The sequence below is a fragment of the Dipodomys ordii genome, unplaced genomic scaffold (genome assembly GCF_000151885.1).
Source record: "Dipodomys ordii isolate 6190 unplaced genomic scaffold, Dord_2.0 Scaffold2, whole genome shotgun sequence".
Taxonomy (NCBI): Eukaryota; Metazoa; Chordata; class Mammalia; order Rodentia; family Heteromyidae; genus Dipodomys; species Dipodomys ordii.
Genome location: NW_012267218.1, coordinates 28,633,774 through 28,652,646, shown reverse-complemented (window position 1 = coordinate 28,652,646; position 18,873 = coordinate 28,633,774). Strand labels below are relative to the sequence as shown.

The window sequence follows — 18,873 nt, the reverse complement described above, 5'->3', positions numbered from 1 at the left end:
TGACTCAAGTGGTAGAATGCTAGCTATCCTTGATCAATAAAGATAAATATATATATAGGCCATAGAAAACATGAAAATTACATTTGATAATGAAACCGGGAGAAAGAGGCCAAGGGGAACACAGTTTGAGACTAAGGATTTTGCATCTTTAAGCCCTTAGTGTGAGAGAAAATGAAATCAGAGTAAATTTTTAGCTTTAGGCACGTGGGAATAGCCTACAAATCTTAGATCTACATCGCTAAGGATTCTGGATTGAAGAAAGGAAAAACAAGAGACTGATAAGTATCTATATTTCTAGGGAACAGGAAATCTTCAGTCACTGCCAGTTAAAAATGGAACCTGAGCTGGGTACCTGTGGCTCATACCTGTAATCCTAGTTACCCAGCAGGCTGAGATCTGAGGACTATGGCTCCAAGCCAGTCCAGGTAGAAAAGTCCCCAGGAGACTCTTATCTCCAATTGACCACCCAAAAAATCCAGAGGTGATGCTCTGGCTCACATGGTAGAGTACTAGCCTGGAGCAGAATGAGGCTCAGAACCTGAGTTCAAGCCCCAGGATTGGCAAAAAAAAAAAAAAAGAAAGAAAGAAAGAAGAAAGAAAGAAAGAAAATAAAAGAAAAAATAAGGAAGAAAAAAAAGAATGGGACCTGCCCAAGCATTTACAAAGAGTACACACCTTCCATTCTTCCTACAAAAGCTACAACAAAGGAAAAGCCCAGCCAAAGAAAATGAAGTTAGAATTTCTTTCTTGGATGAGCCTACATAAAGAATTGCAAACTTTAATGCTTTTAAATCAACTGCCAAGAATTTTAAACTATCAACAAATTCAGAGAAAGAGTGTACTTAGTCAAATTCCTTTTTACCAGTTGGTGAATTCTGCCAGTATCCTCTTCTAAGCAAAGTGGTTGGAATACCCAGGGATGAGTAATAACATTTTGAGATCTCTGGGAAGGGACAGAGAAGAAAGGACCATGAAGACAAAAGCCATCCTGGGTCAGAGAAGAAGAGCTCATTTAATTTGTATAACACTAAGAGATAGAAACAATAACCTTGATGCTGATGATATTCCATAAGGAATTTCAAATCATAAGGAATGACAAATCATCTTTTTTTTTCTTTTCTTTCTTTTTTCTTCTTTGCTGGTCCTGGGGCTTAAACTCTCATCTTGGGTGCTGTTCCTGAACTTTTTTTTGCTCAGCCAGTGCGCTACCACTTAAGTCACAGTGCCAGTTTTGGCTTTTTTGAGTAGTTTATTGGAGATAAGAGTGTCATGGACTCTCCTGCCTAGCTGGCTACAAATGGCGATCTTTGGATTTCAGTTTCCTGAGTAGGTATGATTACAGTGCCCGGCTCATCTTCCAACCTTCCCACAAACCATTTCCCTTTCTAGTTCACTCAAGGCAGAACTCAGATTCCTAAATGAATTAGGTTGGCAGTACAACGTTGACCATAATAAGACATGAACTCCTTTAGCTGATGATGAAATGAGAGAATGGGACTTTTATCTCCAATTAACCACCAGCAAACCAGAAGTGGTGCTGTAGTTGAGCTGTGGTAGAGAGTTTGCCTTGAGCTGAAGAACTCAGAGACAGCGCCCAGGCCCAGAGTTCAAGCCCCACTATCAACGAAAATAAATAGATAAATAAAATACATTTTTTTAAATGGCCTGACCTGTGACTTCAAGTTTAGACCCTGGAAAACTGGCAATTAAAATGGATGCTTGAGAATGATGGGTGACACAGAGGCAAGTAGCAGTGACCCATCAGTTATAGAACAGTTTATAGAAAGTTTAGAGTGGCATGTCTCTGCTGCCAATTGGAGTAAACCAAAAAATGAATGGTTAGGTAAACTCCCTGGTAGAAAATTGATGGGGGTCAGGCTGGACTTTAATGCAAAGAAAACCAAGAATACTGTGTTGGGCTGTATTAAACATTATTTCTTTGAAATGTATTATATTCTGTGTAAATGAATGCTGTAGAAATGAGGACTTTGGTTGATCTAACACTCATATTCGTGGCTACTGCAGCATTTCTCTGACTAATGATTTGATGTTGAAACAAGTAAGACACTCTCATTGAAAACAAATCAGCCAGGTGCCAGTGGCTCACGCTAGGATTCTAGCCACTCAGGAGGTTGAGATCTGAGGATCACAGTTCAAAGCTAGCTAGGCAGGAAGAAAAGTCCTTGAGACTTTTTTTTTGTCAGTCTTGGGGTTGAACTCAGGGCCTGGGCACTCTTCTTGTGCCTCTCTGTGTTCAACGCAAGCGTTCTACCACTTGAGCCACAGCGCCACTTCAAGCATTTTTTTGTTTATGTGGTACTGAGGACTGGAACCCAGGGCTTCATGCATGCTAGGCAAGCACTCTACCACTAAGCCACATTCCCAGCCCCTCCTTGAGACTCTTATCCCAGTTAAACACCAAAAGCCAGAAGTGAAGCTGTGGCTCAAGTGGTAGAGTACTAGCTTTGAGCGGAAAAAGCTCAGACAGCATTCAGGCATATGTGTGTGTATATGTGTGTGTGCATGCATGGATACACATGCCCATGCACACACACACATGTATACACATACACAGAAATCAGTTGGATGCCAGTGGCTTGTACTTGTCATCTTGTTTACACTGAGATCTGAGGATTGTGGTTCAAAGCCCAGCTAGGAAAATCTGTGAGAATGTAATCTCCACTAAAAAAGGCAGACATAGAACTGTGAATTCAGCGGTAGAGCAATAGCCTTGAGAGGGAGAAAAAAAAAAGCTCTGAGATAGCATCCAAAACCTAGGATTAGCACTAAAAAATATAAATTACTGCGTGCCAGTGGGTCATGCCTATAATCTTAGCTACTCAGAAGGCTGAAATCTGAGGATCACAGTTAGGAGCCAGCCATGAGACTTTCTTCAACTAACCACTAAAAAACTAGAAGTAGTGTAGTGAATATTATGGAATATTGACATAGTGTGTGTGTTATTAAATACTGACACAATGTGCACTCATGTAGGGTTATTAAATACTAAAATAGTATGCTATTAAATACTGTCATAGTATGTTATTGAATAATGTGCTATTGAATAATGTGTTATTGAATATTGATATGTTAGGCTATTGAATAGGAATATATTAAATGTATGTGTGCTGTGAAATGATATGAAATGTTACTCTATAAACTTAGGAGTTAGAAGTTAGAACTGTGGAAGATAGAGAGAAGGACACACCAGGGAGTCTACAGAGCTATCACCAAAGCAACTAGTCCAACAGATAACCAGACCCAGCCAGAGGCAAGCCAGCTCTGCCCTCATCGATTGCCAGATGTGACCAGAAGCAAAGCTGCCATCCAGGCAACCCTATAATCAGATATAGCCACAAATGAAAGGCCCACCTTAAAACATATAAAAACCCAGGGCAGCAGAGACCCAGCCAGACAGCCACCCTGAGTGGGGTGACCCTCCACTGGAGCCGGCCCTGGCAAGGCGGCTGCTTCTCCCTTGGTGGGCTTCGTTTGACCTCCGGACCAAGTGATGTGCCACATGAGCTTCCCTGGGTATGGGGCATGCTTAGTAGAATTAGGCATCACAGTTAACTATTGGTATGGATTGTACTGGAAGTGTTTAAATAAATTAAGTTAAATGTATTGTCCTAAGCGTGTTGCTATACATATGCAAACTCAGCACAAGTGGAGCTGTGGTTCAAGTGGTAGAGTGCCATACTTGAGTGAAAAAGCTAAAGTAAGCCCGGCACCAGTAGCTCATGCCTGTAATCCTAGATACTCAGGAGGCTGAGATCTGAGGATCACGGTTCAAAGCCAGACTGGGCAGGCAAGTCCATGAGACTTTTATCTTCAATAAGCCACTAGAAAACCTTAGAAGAGGCACTGTGGCTCAAGTGGTGGAGCGCTAGCTCAGGGACAGCGCCAAGGCCCAAAGTTCAAGCCCCACAACTGACAAAAAAAAAAAAAAAAAGCTAAAGGAAAGCACTCAGCTTTAGTTCAAGCCCAGTACCAACACAAAGAAAAACAAAATATAAAACAAAGTGTTATACGGTTATTTATCAGCGAGATACAGAGAAGCCACACTTTAAGAGGCCTAATTGAGAGTCTATTAAAATGCCGCTGGCATCTACACGTGGACTCATTGTAAGGAAACGCCCACCTCGCGATCCAGGGCAGCGCCTGCGCAGTAGGTGAGGCACCACCCACTTCTGCCCCCCCCCATATAAAAGGGTCTCCCAGGAGCCAGGTGGCATAATTTTCTCCCTTTCTCATGAGAATTTGGCCTTCTCAGCTCTGCTGGCAATAAATCTTTTCTCCTACTTCACTTCTGTCCCCGTGGTCTTTTGGGTTACTTTCTTTGGTTACTTCCACCTAGTTGTACATTTTCTCCTTCATTTTGGTGGCCCGTAGGGGGTTAGGCTCCTCGGTGGATTCGCTCCCCCCAACGACTGGGAGGGTCCTGCCAGCGACCCGGGGACCTAACCCACGATTCTAGGCAGACCCATAAGACCACTGAGCTGGTTTCCTACTGACCAAACGCTTCCTACACGTCCTCCAGTGGCTGATCAAGTCCTATCCCCCAGGTAAGTGAAGTCTAGAGGCTTAGATTTCACTGTGCAAGTTCTGTGCCTCTCTCAGGGAGCTTCAGGGTCCCCACACCCCTAAAACTTGGCCAAGTATCTAAGCCACATTTCTAAGGGCCTCCATGGCTGAGGGACACCATGGGGAAATGTGACGACATTTCCCACTGGTTGTTTCCCACTTTTTGAGCCAAATTGCACTGCATAGGACGCTGCAGCAGCTTCTGGTTCCAGATCACTTACCACGGGCAGGACACAATTTAATAGTCCTGACATTCCTCAGGACTCCCCCTTGGGTTGTCTGTCTCCTAAGTAATCTAGAAATGCTTAACCTTGAATTTGGCATTGATTCACAGGAGCTCATACATTTCTGTCTTGAGATCTGGCCCGAATATCCACTGGACAATCAGTCCATGGCACATTCATGCGACACTGGATCCTGATATTATACAGAATCTATCCAACTTCTGCAGGCGGTCGGGCAAGTTAAAGGAGGCTAGCTACATAGATAACCTCTCTGTTTCTCTCCTTCCTCCAAACTAAACTTCTTCCTGAATCCTTACGTTCTCCTGGCCACAAGGCCACCGGCTTATATGCCAGACTCTATTCCAGATCCGGCGGATGAATTGCCACCATTTCAAACATGTGGGGCAAAGCCCCTCTTGTTGCGCCAGGAGGAGGTGGGACTTCCTCTGGAGGAGATGAGATTTCCACCAGCAGAGGTGACAGCCCCCTCCCTTACCATTGGTTTGGCACACCCCAGCCCACCAGTCACCCGTTTCCACCCCCTCCATTCCCCCACCAACCAAGGCCAAGGCCCCCTTCCCTCAGCACCCTCTCCTCTTCCGCAGGACAAAAGCACGCCTGGCCTGGCCACTGCGAACCAGCAGTTTCAGCTGAAAGATGCCTTGGAGGCTGTTGCGCGTATTACAGCAACATTGAGTACCATCCGTACTGCTCCAGATCAGAGTTCTACCTCAGCCCACTTTCTCCCACTAAGTGAGGCGGCAGGGGCTGATGGTATAGTCACAGTGCAGGCCAGTCTCATTAAATGACCTAGCACAGATCGAGATGAGCCTGGGATCTTTCTCCACCAATCCCACCACCTACATCAAGGAGCTGTGGCATGTATTCCTATCGTATGAGCTAACCTGGCATGATGTATGCATAATCTTGAGTAATGTTCTACCAGGAGAACAGCGGGATGTTTGGGAAAAGGCCCGCCACTCTGCAGATGAGACCCACCGGACCACCCCCAGTCACCCAATTGGGACTGAGGCAGTGCCTCACCAGGAGCCTCACTGGGATTACAGTTCCCCGGGTGGTCGCCAAAGGGGAAACCAATTTATTGCCTGTATAATGGAACGTCTCAAACAGGTGGGCCGCAAAGCCATCAACTATGACAAAATGGCCACAGTCATACAGGACAAAAATGAAAACCCGTCTGCCTTTTGGGCCGGACTGAGTCAGACCCTCCTTCAGTATATTAACCTAGATCCCGAGTCTGTGGACAGACAGCGCTGTTTAATGACTCATTAATCAAGCCACTGCAGACATCTAGGATAAATTTTAAAAAAAACTAGACAGAGGGCCCCTAACACCCACTAGTGAGGCTATAGAGACAGCCTTTAAGGTGTATCACGGCAGGGAGGAAAAGGCCAAACAGCTCAAGTACCAGATGCTAGCCCAAATCTACCAGCTTGCAACCAGCCCCTTCCTGATGGGGTCCACCTGAGTCCTGCTATGTCTGTGGTTGAAAGGGGCACTGGATGGAAACCTACCCCCTGAAGAAGCTCTGCTACTGATGTAGCCTGCCAGGCCATAGGGGCCCAGCCTGCCCACAGCCATGTGAGCCAATCTGACATGTCCCAAGTGCAAAGTTTCAGGGCATTGGGCTGTGGACTGTCCATCATCCTCTCAGGGATGGCGGCCATCCACTAAGGCTGCATCATCCCCTCCTGGCACTCTGGGACTGGCAGCCAGAGAAGACTGAGGCAGCTCTGGACTCCGGGCCCCAACCACTCCCATCATCAAGCAGGAGCCCAGAGTGACAATCATGGTTGCAGGTTGGATGACCTCATTTTTGGTGGACACAGGGGCTATGTCTTCAGTGCTCACTGAGTTCCAGGGCCAGCGTACCTAGCCGATACCTCCATAGTTGGGGTGGAGGGAAACCTTACAACCACCCCACTCCCACCCCATCATTTGTCTTTTTTCAGGAGTGACCTTCTGTCACTCCTTGTTATTCCCCACTGCCTCGTTCCACTGCTGGACAGAGGCCTTTTGGCCAAATTTGGAGCCTCTATAACCCTACACCCTTCCCAATCGGCACAATGTGATATTGATTCAGCCTCCCCCGCAATCTCCTTGTTGATGGCTTTATAGGCGCACCTAGCAACCCCTCAGATTTCCTTTTTCCACCCTCTGAGGTGGACCCCAAGGTGTGGGATACCCACAACCCCTCTATTGCTAAACACCACCCTCCTATTCATATGTTTCTGAGGGACCCCCAATGCTTCCCTCCATAACCCCTCCCTTGCCACCGTCTTCTGGGACTGCAACCAATTATAAAAGACTTAGTAAGAAAAGGGCTGTTATGCCTCACTAACTCTCCCTATAACACCCCCATCTTAGCAGTAGCCAAAACTAATGGTTCATTCCTCTTGGTTCACGACCTTCACCTTATAAATGCTGCTGTTATCCCCCAACACCCTGTTGTGCCCAACCCCTATACGCTGCATTCCACAATCCCAGTGACGGTTGCCTTTTATTCAGTATTGGATTAAAAACACACCTTTTTTACTATCCTTTTAGCCCCCTCCTCCCAGGACCTTTGTGCCTTTTCATGGACTGACCCAAACCTCAACTCAGCTCACCTGGACTGTGCTGCCGCAGGGGTTCTGAGATAGTCCCCATCTGTTTGGCCAAGCTCTAGCAAGGGACTTTAGAGACCTAAATTTAGAGCCATCCACCCTGATCCGATATGTGGATGATATTCTCCTCTGCAGTCCCCCCAAGCAATTGTGTTACAACCATATAGTAACACTTCTTGACTTTCTGGCCTCCCAGGGATATTGAGTCTCACCCAAGAAGATACAGGTAGCCAGGCGCCAGTGGGTCACACCTGTAATCCTAGCTACTCAGGAGGCTGAGATCTGAGGGTCACAGTTCAAAGCCAGCCCGGGCAGGAAAGTCTGTGAGCCTCTTATCTCCAATAAACCACTAGAAAACCAGAAGTGGCACTGTGGCTCAAGCGGTAGAGCGCTTGCCTTGAGCTGAAGAGTGCAGGGACAGTGCCCAAGCCCAGAGTACAAACTCCACTACCGACCAAAAAAAAAAGAAGAAGAAGATACAGGTCGTTCAGCAGTCTGTGACTTATCTGGGTGTTCAACTCACTCCCACACACACTGCCATCACTGTCCCCAGGAAACAACTGATTACTAACTACCTACCCCCTCCACTAAGTCAGAGCTTCTCTCCTTCCTGGGTCTAGCTGGCTATCTCAGGTCTTGGATTCCTAACTACTTCCTTCTAACACGCCCCTTATATGAAGCAGCTAAAGAGCCATCAGAAGAACCCCTTGTATCCCCCTCCTCTCTTATTCCTCCTTTCAGGGGATTCCAACGGGCCTTATTACAGGCCCTGGCTCTCAGGCTGCCAGATCTTTCATGCCCGTTATGTATGGCTGCCCACCTTTGCCTCTCCTATTTCAGACCTTGGACTCCCCTTTGCCCACCCCCCAATGCTGTCCTCTCTCCTTCAACACCTGCACACTTTTTCTGGAAGTATGTGGACCAGTATGAATCTAAGCCCTCCACACTGCTCTCCCAGCCTTCCATCAAGGCTGGGGACCTAGTGTACATTTCAAGAAATTACCTCACCAAGCTCTCTGCTAAGTGGAAGGGACCCTACTCAGTAACTCTCTCTACTCCCGCAGCTGTGCAGGTTCAGGGCTGTCCACATTGGATTCACATCTGGCATGTTAAACGTCCTGTGCCTGATGGACCCTCATATATATCTGAGCCAACTGAACCGCCATCTCTACAGCTAAAAAACAGTCATCAAGGACCCTGCTCTGGACAAGTAACATCTTCATAACCATCATGACCCTGGTCAACTTCATGCACAGTACCTGGCACCTCTTATCCCCTTACAGTGCCCCCTCTCAGCAGGAAGTAGCTCCAGAAGAAAAGACCTTCGCCCATATTCCCTGCCCAGTACTGTACATATTAAACCAAAAAGGGGAGAAATGTAAGGAAACGCCCACCTCGCAGGCCTAATCTCTGCCCTCCACGGCAGGGCCTGCGCAGTAGGTGAGACACCTCCCACTTCCACCCCGACACAAAAGGGGTCTCCAAAGAGCCAGACAGTGCCATTGTCTCCCTTTCCTCATGAGAACCTGGCCTTGTCAGCTCTGCTGGCAATAAAACTTTTCTTCTACTTCTGTCCATGTGATCTTTGGGGTTACTTTCTTTGGGTTACTTCCCACCTAGTTCTACATTTTCTCCTTCACTCATAGCCTCCAATGCTGCTAGCACAGACCTTTATAGGCCCAAACCACATAGGCTGTGAGGAATTAAACTTAACAAAATGTTTTATTTAAGTAAAGTAAGCCAAGAGAGGAACAATTAAAGACTTAGGGCAAGAATTCCCTGGAGCAAGGTTTTTTTTCTAAAGCTAAACAACATGACATATCTGCACATCAGAGAATGATCTCTAGAGTTTCTATTAAGGCGCCAAGGTGGCAGTGAGGACAAGCTTCCATTACGTAGAGCCAGTATACATATTTCAAAAGAACAACCACAACAACAATAACAAAATCACTGCTGTAGGCATCTATCAGTAGAATCAGGTGCTTGCTGAACATCTTTCACTGCACAGAATGGCCCCTCACAATACTTCTTCCTGTAGGTCAAAGAGAATAAGTGGAAGTTAACACTAGTAGCAAACTTGTTTTATTTTTATTTTTTGTCGGTCGTGGGACTTGAACTCTGGGCCCGGGCGCTGTCCCTCAGCTCTTCAGCTCAAGGCGAGCGCTCTACCACTTGAGCCACAGCGCCACTTCCGGTTTTCTGGTGGTTTATTGGAGATAGGAGTCTCACGGTCTCTCCTCCCCGGGCTGGCTTTGAACCACGATCCTCAGATCTCAGCCTCCTGAGTAGCTAGGATTACAGGCGTGAGCCACCAGCGCCTGGCTTATTTTTATTTTTTTAAAAAGAAAGATGGTGTCTCACCTTCTAAGATCAAGAAAAAGAAACATCATTATTATTGAGTAAAATAGAGACATGCCTTTATTTTTATGCAATTTGAGATGTGAACACAGGTAGAGGGAGCAAATTCCTTATGGCTGGAAATAGAAATACTGATGTGGCAAGCATGGACTGCGGTTGGATTGTTGGACTTATGACCTGTCTCTTGTATGGTTTCTAGAGTCTGTGATCTGAAGACTGGGTGAAAGGGAAAGAAGGGAGGAGAAAAAGGAAGGGATAGTTGCAGAATTTCTACCTGCCCTGATTCTGAAGGTAGCCAGGACAAGAACATCAATCACTATTACAGCACAGCCCACCTGGTGAATTCCAAGCAAAAGTCAAATCAGAGAGCAAATTCCCAGCTCTGCCTTATAGCATGTGATTTCCATCAACTGTGTCTCAATCAGCCCTGAGAGAATGGCTGGCCTATAAGTCTGATGTGTGATTCATTAAAGGTAAGGTGGACAAAGAGCCTTACTCAAGAGTATTACAAATGGTGAGTGCTTTGTTATGACTGGATTTCATCATTTTTGCTCTGATCCATCTGGTTTCTGATATACAAGCCAGGTAGGTAGTAAGGAAACCTGAAGTCTGAGAAGCCTGGCTTGCATGTGTATAGAATCAAGTTCCAAACTGCTAACACTAATGGACAGCCTTATGACAAAAGGCAGGGTCTGGCTGACCTATACCTCTAGAAGCCCATAACAAGTAATAGTCCTAGTGTGACCAAGTTTAAAAACACCCACATAACCTGTGGGAGCAGCTGACCATACAATCTAGTCTCCAAAAGTCAATGACACATTACCCAGTTACCAGGACTGACTGGTTACCTTATTTCTTCATAGATCTCCATAAAAAAAATTTGAGGTCTTGGGATCCCTCTCAGCACAGTTTTTTGTTTTTTGGTCGGTTGTGGGGTTTGAACTCTGGGCCTGGACTCTGTCCTTGAGCTTTTCAGCTCAAGGTAAGGGCTCTACCACTAGAGTCACAGCACTACTTCTGGTTTTCTGGTAGTTAATTGGAGCTAAGAATCTCATAGACTTTCTTGCCCAGGCTGGCTTTGAACCATGCTCCACTGATTTCAGCCTTCTGAGTAGCTAGAATTATAGATGTGAGCCATGCTTGGCTTTTTTTTTAAAAAAATACTTTTCTAATTATTATTAAGGAGTTGCACAAAGGGATCACAATTCCATAAGTCAGATTATGAGTACAATACTTATAGGGCATGTTACTTTTCGCTTTCTTTTGCATTAATAAATCTGTTTCTGGCCATGAGCCTATGGCTCATGCCTGTAGTCCTTTCTATTCAGGAGGCTGAGATCTGAGGAGTATGGTTCAAAGCCAGTCTGGGCAGGAAAGTCCATGAGACCCTTATCTCTAATTACCACCAGAAAACTGGCTCAAAGTGGTATAGTGCTAGCCTTGAGTGAAAAAGTCAGGGATAGCACTCTGGCCCTGAGTTCAAGCCCCACAACTGACAAAAAATAAAAATAATAAATCAGTTCTTGCTTAAATCATCTCTGTGTTTATCTTTGTATCCTTTCTCTGATATAAATATGAGCCCTGGTAACACTTTGGCAAACTAGGCCAGGAGACTGGAAGGGAATCTACTCAGTAGGATGGCTTTATTTTTCTCTGACTCCAGTAAACCTACTTGATTCCTAATCAATGTAGGAAGGAGGACTTCCTTTTTAGTTTTTTGCTTCCATAATGGTAGAGGTTTACTATTTTGGTCTGGGAGGACCAAATCATTATTAGTTCATCTGCAAGTACAGGGTTAACATATAAAGATTTTGAGCTCTTTGTATATTTTCTCTTCCTTCTGTCTTCTTGTTTGTACTAAGATAATTTTGCTATTCAAGAGAAGACCAGGGCTGGGAAGGTTGCTCAGTGGTAGAGTGCTCATCTTGCATGCATGAGGCCCTGGGTTCGATTCCTCAGTACCACATAAGCAGAAAAAAAAAAGCTGGAAGTGGCGCTGTGGCTCAAGTGGTAGAGTGCTAGCCTTGAGCTGAAGAGCTGAGGGACAGTGCCCAGGCCCAGAGTTCAGCCCAGGCCCAGACCCCCCCCCCAAAAAAAAACCAATAGGAAAAAAAATGCATGAAGTCATGCTCTTTAAAAATCCCTTAAGGAAGTAGTGATGTAGCTCAAATGGTAGAGCGCTAGCCTTGAGCTGAAGAGCTGAGGGACAGCGCCCAGGCCCAGAATTCAAGCCCAATGGCCAACAACAACAAAAAAAAATCGCTTTAAAAATTCAATCTGGGGGCTGGGAAGGTGGCTCAGTGATAGAGTGCTTGCCTTGCATGCCTGAGGCCCTGAGTTCGACTCCTCAGCACCACATAAGCAAAAAGAAAAAAAAAAGCTGGAAGTGGCGCTATGGCTCAAGTCGTAGAGCGCTCGCCTTGAGCTGAAGAGCTGTGAGACAGCGCTCAGGCCCAGAGATCAGGCCCCATGACCAGACCCCCAAAAAATAAATAAATAAAAATAAAAATTCAATCTGGGCTGGGCATAGTCATGAATGCCTGTAAATCCTACCTCCTCAGGAGGCTGATATCTTGAGGATTGGTGTGCATGCACATGTCATGTGAACATGAAGACTGATCTATTTGGACCTTGAGGTATAGTTTAAGTGGCAGAGCACTTGCCTTGCAAGTGCAAGGCTCTGAATTCAATCCTCTGAGTTTCTTCTCTTCCTAGAAATGTCTTCCTACTCTAAAATAATTTAAAAATCTTCCCAAAGGTTCTGCTTAGAACCCTCATAGTTTCATTCTCCATATTTATATCTTTCATCTATAAGAACTTTTTTTGTATAGTTAGGGATCAAGTTTATTTTTTTCCAGTTGGATACCTACATGTTGTAATACTTTAATACGCCATTTTTCCCTTTCTCTGCTGATTTTAAATGGTATTTTAAATCATATCTAAAGCTGGACATTGGTTCTTTTTGTTTCTTTTGGGGGGCAGGGTTATGAGGCTTGAACTCAGGTCCTGGGTGCTATCTTTGTGCTTTATGTATAAGGCTAGCCCTCTATCTTTTTTTTTTCTTTGTCAGTTGTGGGGCCTGAACTCTGGATCTGGGCGCTGTCCCTCAGCTCTTCAGCTTAAGGCTAGTGCTCTACTGCTTGAGCCACAGCGCCTCTTCCAGCTTTTTCTGCTTATGTGGTGCTGAGGAATCAGACCCAGGGCCTCATGCATGCAAGAGGAGCACTCTACCACTGAGCCACCTTCCCAGCCCCCCTCTATCATTTTGAGCCACAGCTCCACTTCCAGTTTTTAGGTGGTTAATTGAAGATAATGATTCTCAAGACTTTGCTGCCTGGCCTGGCTTCAAACTGTGATCCTCAGACCTTAGCCTCCTGAGTAGCTAGGATTATAGGCGTGAGCCACCAACGTACCAATGTCCAACTCCCATGAGAATTTTATCCCCAAAAAAACCCAAAGAAATGGGGCTGGGAAGGTGGCTCAGTGGTAGAGTGCTTGCCTTGTATGCATGAGGCCCTGAGTTCGATTCCTCAGCACTACATAAGCAGAAAAAGCCAGCAGTGGCGCTATGGTTCAAGTGGTAGAGTGCTAGCCTTGATCTGAAGAGCTGAGGGACAGCTCCCAGGCCCAGTGTTCAAGCCACATGACCGACCAAAAAAAAAAAACAAAAACAAAAACCCAAACCCAAAACCAACCAAACAAACAAAAAAACTACAGAAAAAGCCAGTAGTGGCGCTGTGGCTCAAGTGGTAGAGTGCTAGTTTTAAACAAAAGAAGCTCAGGGACAGCACCTAGGCCTTAAGTTCAAAGCCCCAGTAATGGCACACACACACACAAAATCATATCTAAATATCAATGGTTTAATATTTTGGTACAACTACATGATGGTCTTTGGATTGTAACACTTAATTATTGCTTTTAGCAAACTATAGTATTTTTCCATAAGTCTAAGCAATTTGTATTCCCCTCCTTTTTTTGTGGTACTGGGGAGTTTGATCTCTATGGCCTTTTGCTTGCTAGGCAGGTGCTCTACTACTTGAGCCATATGCCCAGCACTGTGTTCCTTCTACTATCTTTTCTTTAGTTTGTGTATACTTCTCCGCCTCCTAAACTCAAGGTAAACTGAACATCATTAAAAAATAAATTTATGAATACATTAACCACCTTTCTACATAATAGGTATATGGTTATGGTTATATAGTTATATTATTCTTATTTCTATTGTTATTTAAGTTTTGAGTAAAGCAAGTGGATTATCAACAAACTCTGAGAATTTATTTCAAAAAAAAATTCTAAGCCATGGCTGCTGATTTTTACCTTTAATCCCAACTACTCAGGAAATGGACATAGGAATATTGCTTTTAGGGCTTATTAGGGCAAAAGTGCATGGCCCTATCTAAAAAATAAAATATAAAAAGCAAGAAGGGGGCTGGGAAGTTGGCTCAGTGGTAAAGCGCTTGCCTTGCATGCATGAGACCCTGGGTTTGATTCCTCAGCACCACATAAGCAAAAAGAAAAAAAGCTGGAAGTGGCGCTGTGGCTCAAGTGGTAGAGCGCTAGCCTTGAGCTGAAGAGCTGAGGGACAGTGCCCAGGCCCAGAGTTCAGGCCCGGCGAGGGGGCCCCCCCCCAAAAAAGCAAGAAAGAGCCTGGCACCAGTGGCTCACGCCTGTAATCCTAGCTACTCAGGAGGCTGAGATCTGAGGGTCCCCGTTCAAAGCCAGCCCAGGCAGGAAAGTCTGTGAAACTCTTATCTCCAATAAAACAACCAGAAAACGGGAGGAGGCATTGTGGCTTAAGTGATAGAGCGCTTGCCTTGAGCTGAAGAGCTCAGTGACAGCACCTAGGCCCCGAATTCAAGCCCCATGAGTGACAAAACAAAAAGAGAGAAGGGCTGTGGGCATGGCACAGTGGGAAGGCTGCTCAGCAAGCAAGAGACCCTTTCACACCCCAGTAGCACTAAATATACATCTATATTAAAATATAAATAAGTGTATCCTATCTTCCAGGAGTAGAGGTTGAGGGGCCAGGAGAACACTTTCTCCCGGGAAAGAGATGCCATTGAGGGTGGAAGAGGGAGGAGGCAGTGGCTCCAGTTTCCTTCAGTTCTCCTAGCCACTAAGAAGACGGCTATCACCTTTCCTATAGCCCCTCCCCTCCAGGACTACATCTCCCAGGAGGCTGTGCTGTGCTTTGACAGTACTCGGATTTAACTAGGATTCTGGGCTCTACTTAGCTCTAAACTCTTGCTGACTGCCCAGGCGTGAGAGGAGCAAGAGACAGCCATAGCAGCCAAGAATTGGAGCCAGACCAGGAGCCCGAGACGGAATAAGGTTTGAAGCTGGAGCAGCAGCAGTAGCAACCGAAGAAGTGGGAAAATGCTGGTTATTTTAGTCCTGCTCACTTCCTTCCTTTCACTCTTGTATGTGACAGCTCCATCCATCAGGTTTGTCTTGATTTAATGATTCGTAATAGTAGTTTACAAAGCTTCCTCAGCTGCTAAAAGAGAATGGAAGGGAGGGGGAGGGGGAGAAAGAGCAGGGGGAAAAAAAGCAGGAAGGAAGGAGAGGTTATAAATGCCACAAATGAAAGTGAAAAGGAAGATGGGCGGGGGAGGGGGGGAGAGCTGCACTGAATTCTGACTCGTGCTAGGCTGAGCGGGTGACTGCCAAGCACTTCAATTTAGGCAAGTCCTCTCTATCCTCTCTTCTCTCTCTGTCTCTGTCTCTGTCTCTCTCTCTCTCTCTCTCTTGCTTGAATTCTGGACTTTTTTTTTTTTGAGTAGTTTGTTAGAGTTGAGCCTCGTGGAGTTTCTTGCCAAGGCTGGTTTCAAACCGTGATCCTCAGATTTCAGCCTCCAGAATAGCTCAGATTACAGGCATGAGCCACTGGTGCCTGGCACTCTTTCGTACTTCTAGTTACAAGTTTCCCTGTTGAGTTAAACACCAGGCACCCTGGGAAGGAAATGTACTCTTGGATTCTATCCTTAAAAAAAAGCTTAGGGATGGCTCTTCAGCTGTGAGATTTCTGGAGGTGTCCCCCCCAGAATTTGTGTTCAGAATGAAGATTTTTAAAAACTGCTGCTGATAAAGAAAGTTAAATGGACATATGGAGGACTGTCTGTCTAGGTCTACACATTGAAATCTGGGCCCCCATCCCAGTTCTACCACAGTTAGAACTTCTCCAAGCCTCAGTTTTCTTCATTGTAATGTGGAAAGGATTCTGAACTAGCTGAGAACACTAAAATAAATTATATCTGGGAAGTGCCTTGCCTGCTCCTGCAAGTTAGGTGGTGGTGCTCAGGAAGTATTGTTTCTGATCCCTCTCTGATCTTTTTTTTTTTTTAAACTCAAGAAGTCAGCAGGTGAGATTTTCTCTGGACGCACCCATGGCAGAAAGCCACTGAGCATGCTCTGCTCTCTGAAACTGGAGTGACAACCATGGTATTATTTGTGAGTGCCACCCCCAAGATTATGAGTCTTCAGTTACTATGACAATGCTCACTGGAGACCTAGGGCTCAGGACTACAGATTCTACTAATCTCTATCCTGCATATTTTAAATGGTAATTAGAAGAGGAAGCAGATCTCTAGGAGCTGCTAGAAATAAGCATGAGGTATCTTTGTTATCTGACAGCATTTCACTCAGTTTGCCCAAGTCATCACTGTAGACTCCATGTGACCTTCCCAATCTACACTTTATGAACTGGCCCCTACCTTGCCCAGTAGAAAAATGTCCCATGTAGTTGGGCACCAGTGGCTCACACCTGTAATCCAGCTATTCAAGATGTTAAGATTTGAGTATCGTAGTTCCAAGCCAGCCCAGACAGGAAATTTCCATGAGACTCTTTTCTTCAATTAACCATTCAAAAGCCAGAAATGGAGCTGTGATTCAAGGGGTTGAGCACCAGCCTTGAGTGAAAAAGCCAAGAGACAGCACTCAAGCTCTGAGTTCAAGCCCCAATTCTGGGGCTTGAAAGAAAGGAAAGGAAGGGAAGAGAAGCAGGCAAGAAAGCAAGGAAGGAAGAAAGGAAGGAAGGAAGGAAGAAAGGGAGGGAGGAAGGGGAAGAGAAGGGACGAAAGAAAAGATACAGAAAGGAAGAAAGAAAGAAAGAAATAAAGAAAGAGAGAGGGGGAGGGGGAGGGAGGGAGGAAGGGAGGAAGGAAGGAAGGAAGGAAGGAAGGAAGGAAGGATGGAAGATAGGAAGATAGGAAGGAAGATGGTTCATGCAGATTAGCTTCTTCAAGGACTCTGACTCTAACTTAAAATGCTACATGTCTTCCTTTTTTACATCTCCATGTGGGGTTGTGAAGGATGATGTGTGATGCTTTTGTTTCCCGTGCTGACAGGAAGTTCTTTGGTGGTGGAGTTTGTAGAACAAATGTGCAGCTTCCTGGGAAGGTGGTGGTGATCACAGGTGCCAACACGGGCATTGGCAAGGAGACGGCCAGAGAGCTGGCTCGCAGAGGTGAGTCTTCCCTCTCCTGCCTTTTTCACTGGGACTCATTCCACATTTCCTTACTTTTCCTCTTGGGCTTGGAGGCTCTGGCAAGAATTCAGGGAACCTGGGACTCAGATCTAATGTGATATTAATTTATTGTCAATCAGTCATTCTAATTGGAGAAACTCAGCAACATTAACTATTGGAGGATAATACCAGAGGTCCCAGTTGGGAGTTAAACTGACAGCAAGAAGACAGAGCAGCACGACTCTGAGAATCCACAAGTGGCAATGTGGCCACCCCAATGCTTTTAGTGGTGACTGTCCATTCGTCTCCGGCTTACTTACTGTACTACTACTTCTTTGTTAGTCTACGGTCTGAGCATAGCGTCCTTTCTGTCTTGACCTCAGGAGCTCGAGTCTACATTGCCTGCCGAGACGTACTGAAGGGGGAGTCTGCGGCCAGTGAAATCCGAGCAGACACGAAGAACTCCCAGGTGCTGGTACGGAAACTGGACCTTTCTGATACCAAATCCATCCGTGCCTTTGCTGAGGGTTTCCTGGCAGGTGAGACTCCAGAGGGTAGTGAGGAAAGCAGGAATTAGAGTACGGGAATGGTTGCTGTACCCCGATCTTACTGGACTGGTTCTGCTGTGGGAACCAGCAGGACAGGGAGCTGGCAGAGGGACAGAGGGTGGAGAAGTTGGGCAGGATCCTTATCAACTCTTTGTTCTTCAGGGGGAATGATGAAGATGTCAGCATCCTGTCTGGACTTGTATCTTGGCATCAAGGCTTGGTCTGATGCTATTCCCTTCTTCCATCCAGAAAGTCAAGCTTCTGTGGCAGAAGCATTAGCTGAGTTTGTACCTTTGCCCCAATTCTCCTAGGTCTTGGGAAATGTCCAAAGACAATAGGATCCATAAGGAATAGGACCAGGTCTGTCTTGTTTTATTACTGGATTCCTAGGGCCCCATCGTGTGGGCCTGATCCATATTTGGTAGTTAGTACACGGTGGCTGATTGAAAGAATGAACAATGTCCAGGAAGATAGGAGCAACGAAAATGAGAACCCCAGTAACAATTATTATTGACTGTCCCTGAGAAGGTCCAGTGGGGGATGGTTATTGACTGCTGAGACAACACCTTGGGTTAGAGGAAAGGAGCCAAACACTTCCTGCCTCAACAAGAAGGTTTGTGCATAAAGGCAACCAGGTAAATGTTCAGAACTGTGACAGCCAACCAGGGCACTCCTCACTAACCATGAGCTTTCCTTGGTTGTGCTTAATAGAGGAAAAACAGCTCCATATTCTGATCAACAATGCGGGAGTCATGATGTGCCCCTTTTCTAAGACAGCAGATGGCTTTGAAACCCACCTAGGAGTCAACCACCTGGGTAAGTATTCTTGGCTGGTTAAAAAGTGAGGCTCCTGTCCTTTGTCAAAAGATGACTCTAGCCAGGCACTGGTGGCTCACGCCTGTAATCCTAGCTACTCAGCAGGCTGAGATCTGAGGATGGCAGTTCAAAGCCAGCCTGGGCAGGAAAGTCCTCTTCAGAGCTGAGGGACAGTGCCCAGGCCCAGAGTTCAAGCCCCACAACCGAGAAAGAAAGAAAGAAAGAAAGAAAGAAAGAAAGAAAGAAAGAAA

The 18,873-nt window shown here is 45.7% G+C and overlaps 1 protein-coding gene across 1 annotated transcript in view; it reads left to right on the top strand.

The window, feature by feature from the left end:
- Window positions 1-15,014: 15,014 nt before the first annotated feature.
- Rdh12 (retinol dehydrogenase 12 (all-trans/9-cis/11-cis)) overlaps window positions 15,015-18,873 on the top strand; it is a 14,314-nt gene continuing 10,455 nt past the window's right edge. Inside the window, exons 1-4 of the mRNA XM_013014076.1 lie at window positions 15,015-15,237; window positions 17,140-17,258; window positions 17,642-17,797; window positions 18,518-18,622. Of these exons, the coding sequence (XP_012869530.1) occupies window positions 15,170-15,237; window positions 17,140-17,258; window positions 17,642-17,797; window positions 18,518-18,622 (448 nt within the window). The 5' untranslated portion in view covers window positions 15,015-15,169. The remainder of the gene's footprint in view (window positions 15,238-17,139; window positions 17,259-17,641; window positions 17,798-18,517; window positions 18,623-18,873) is intronic.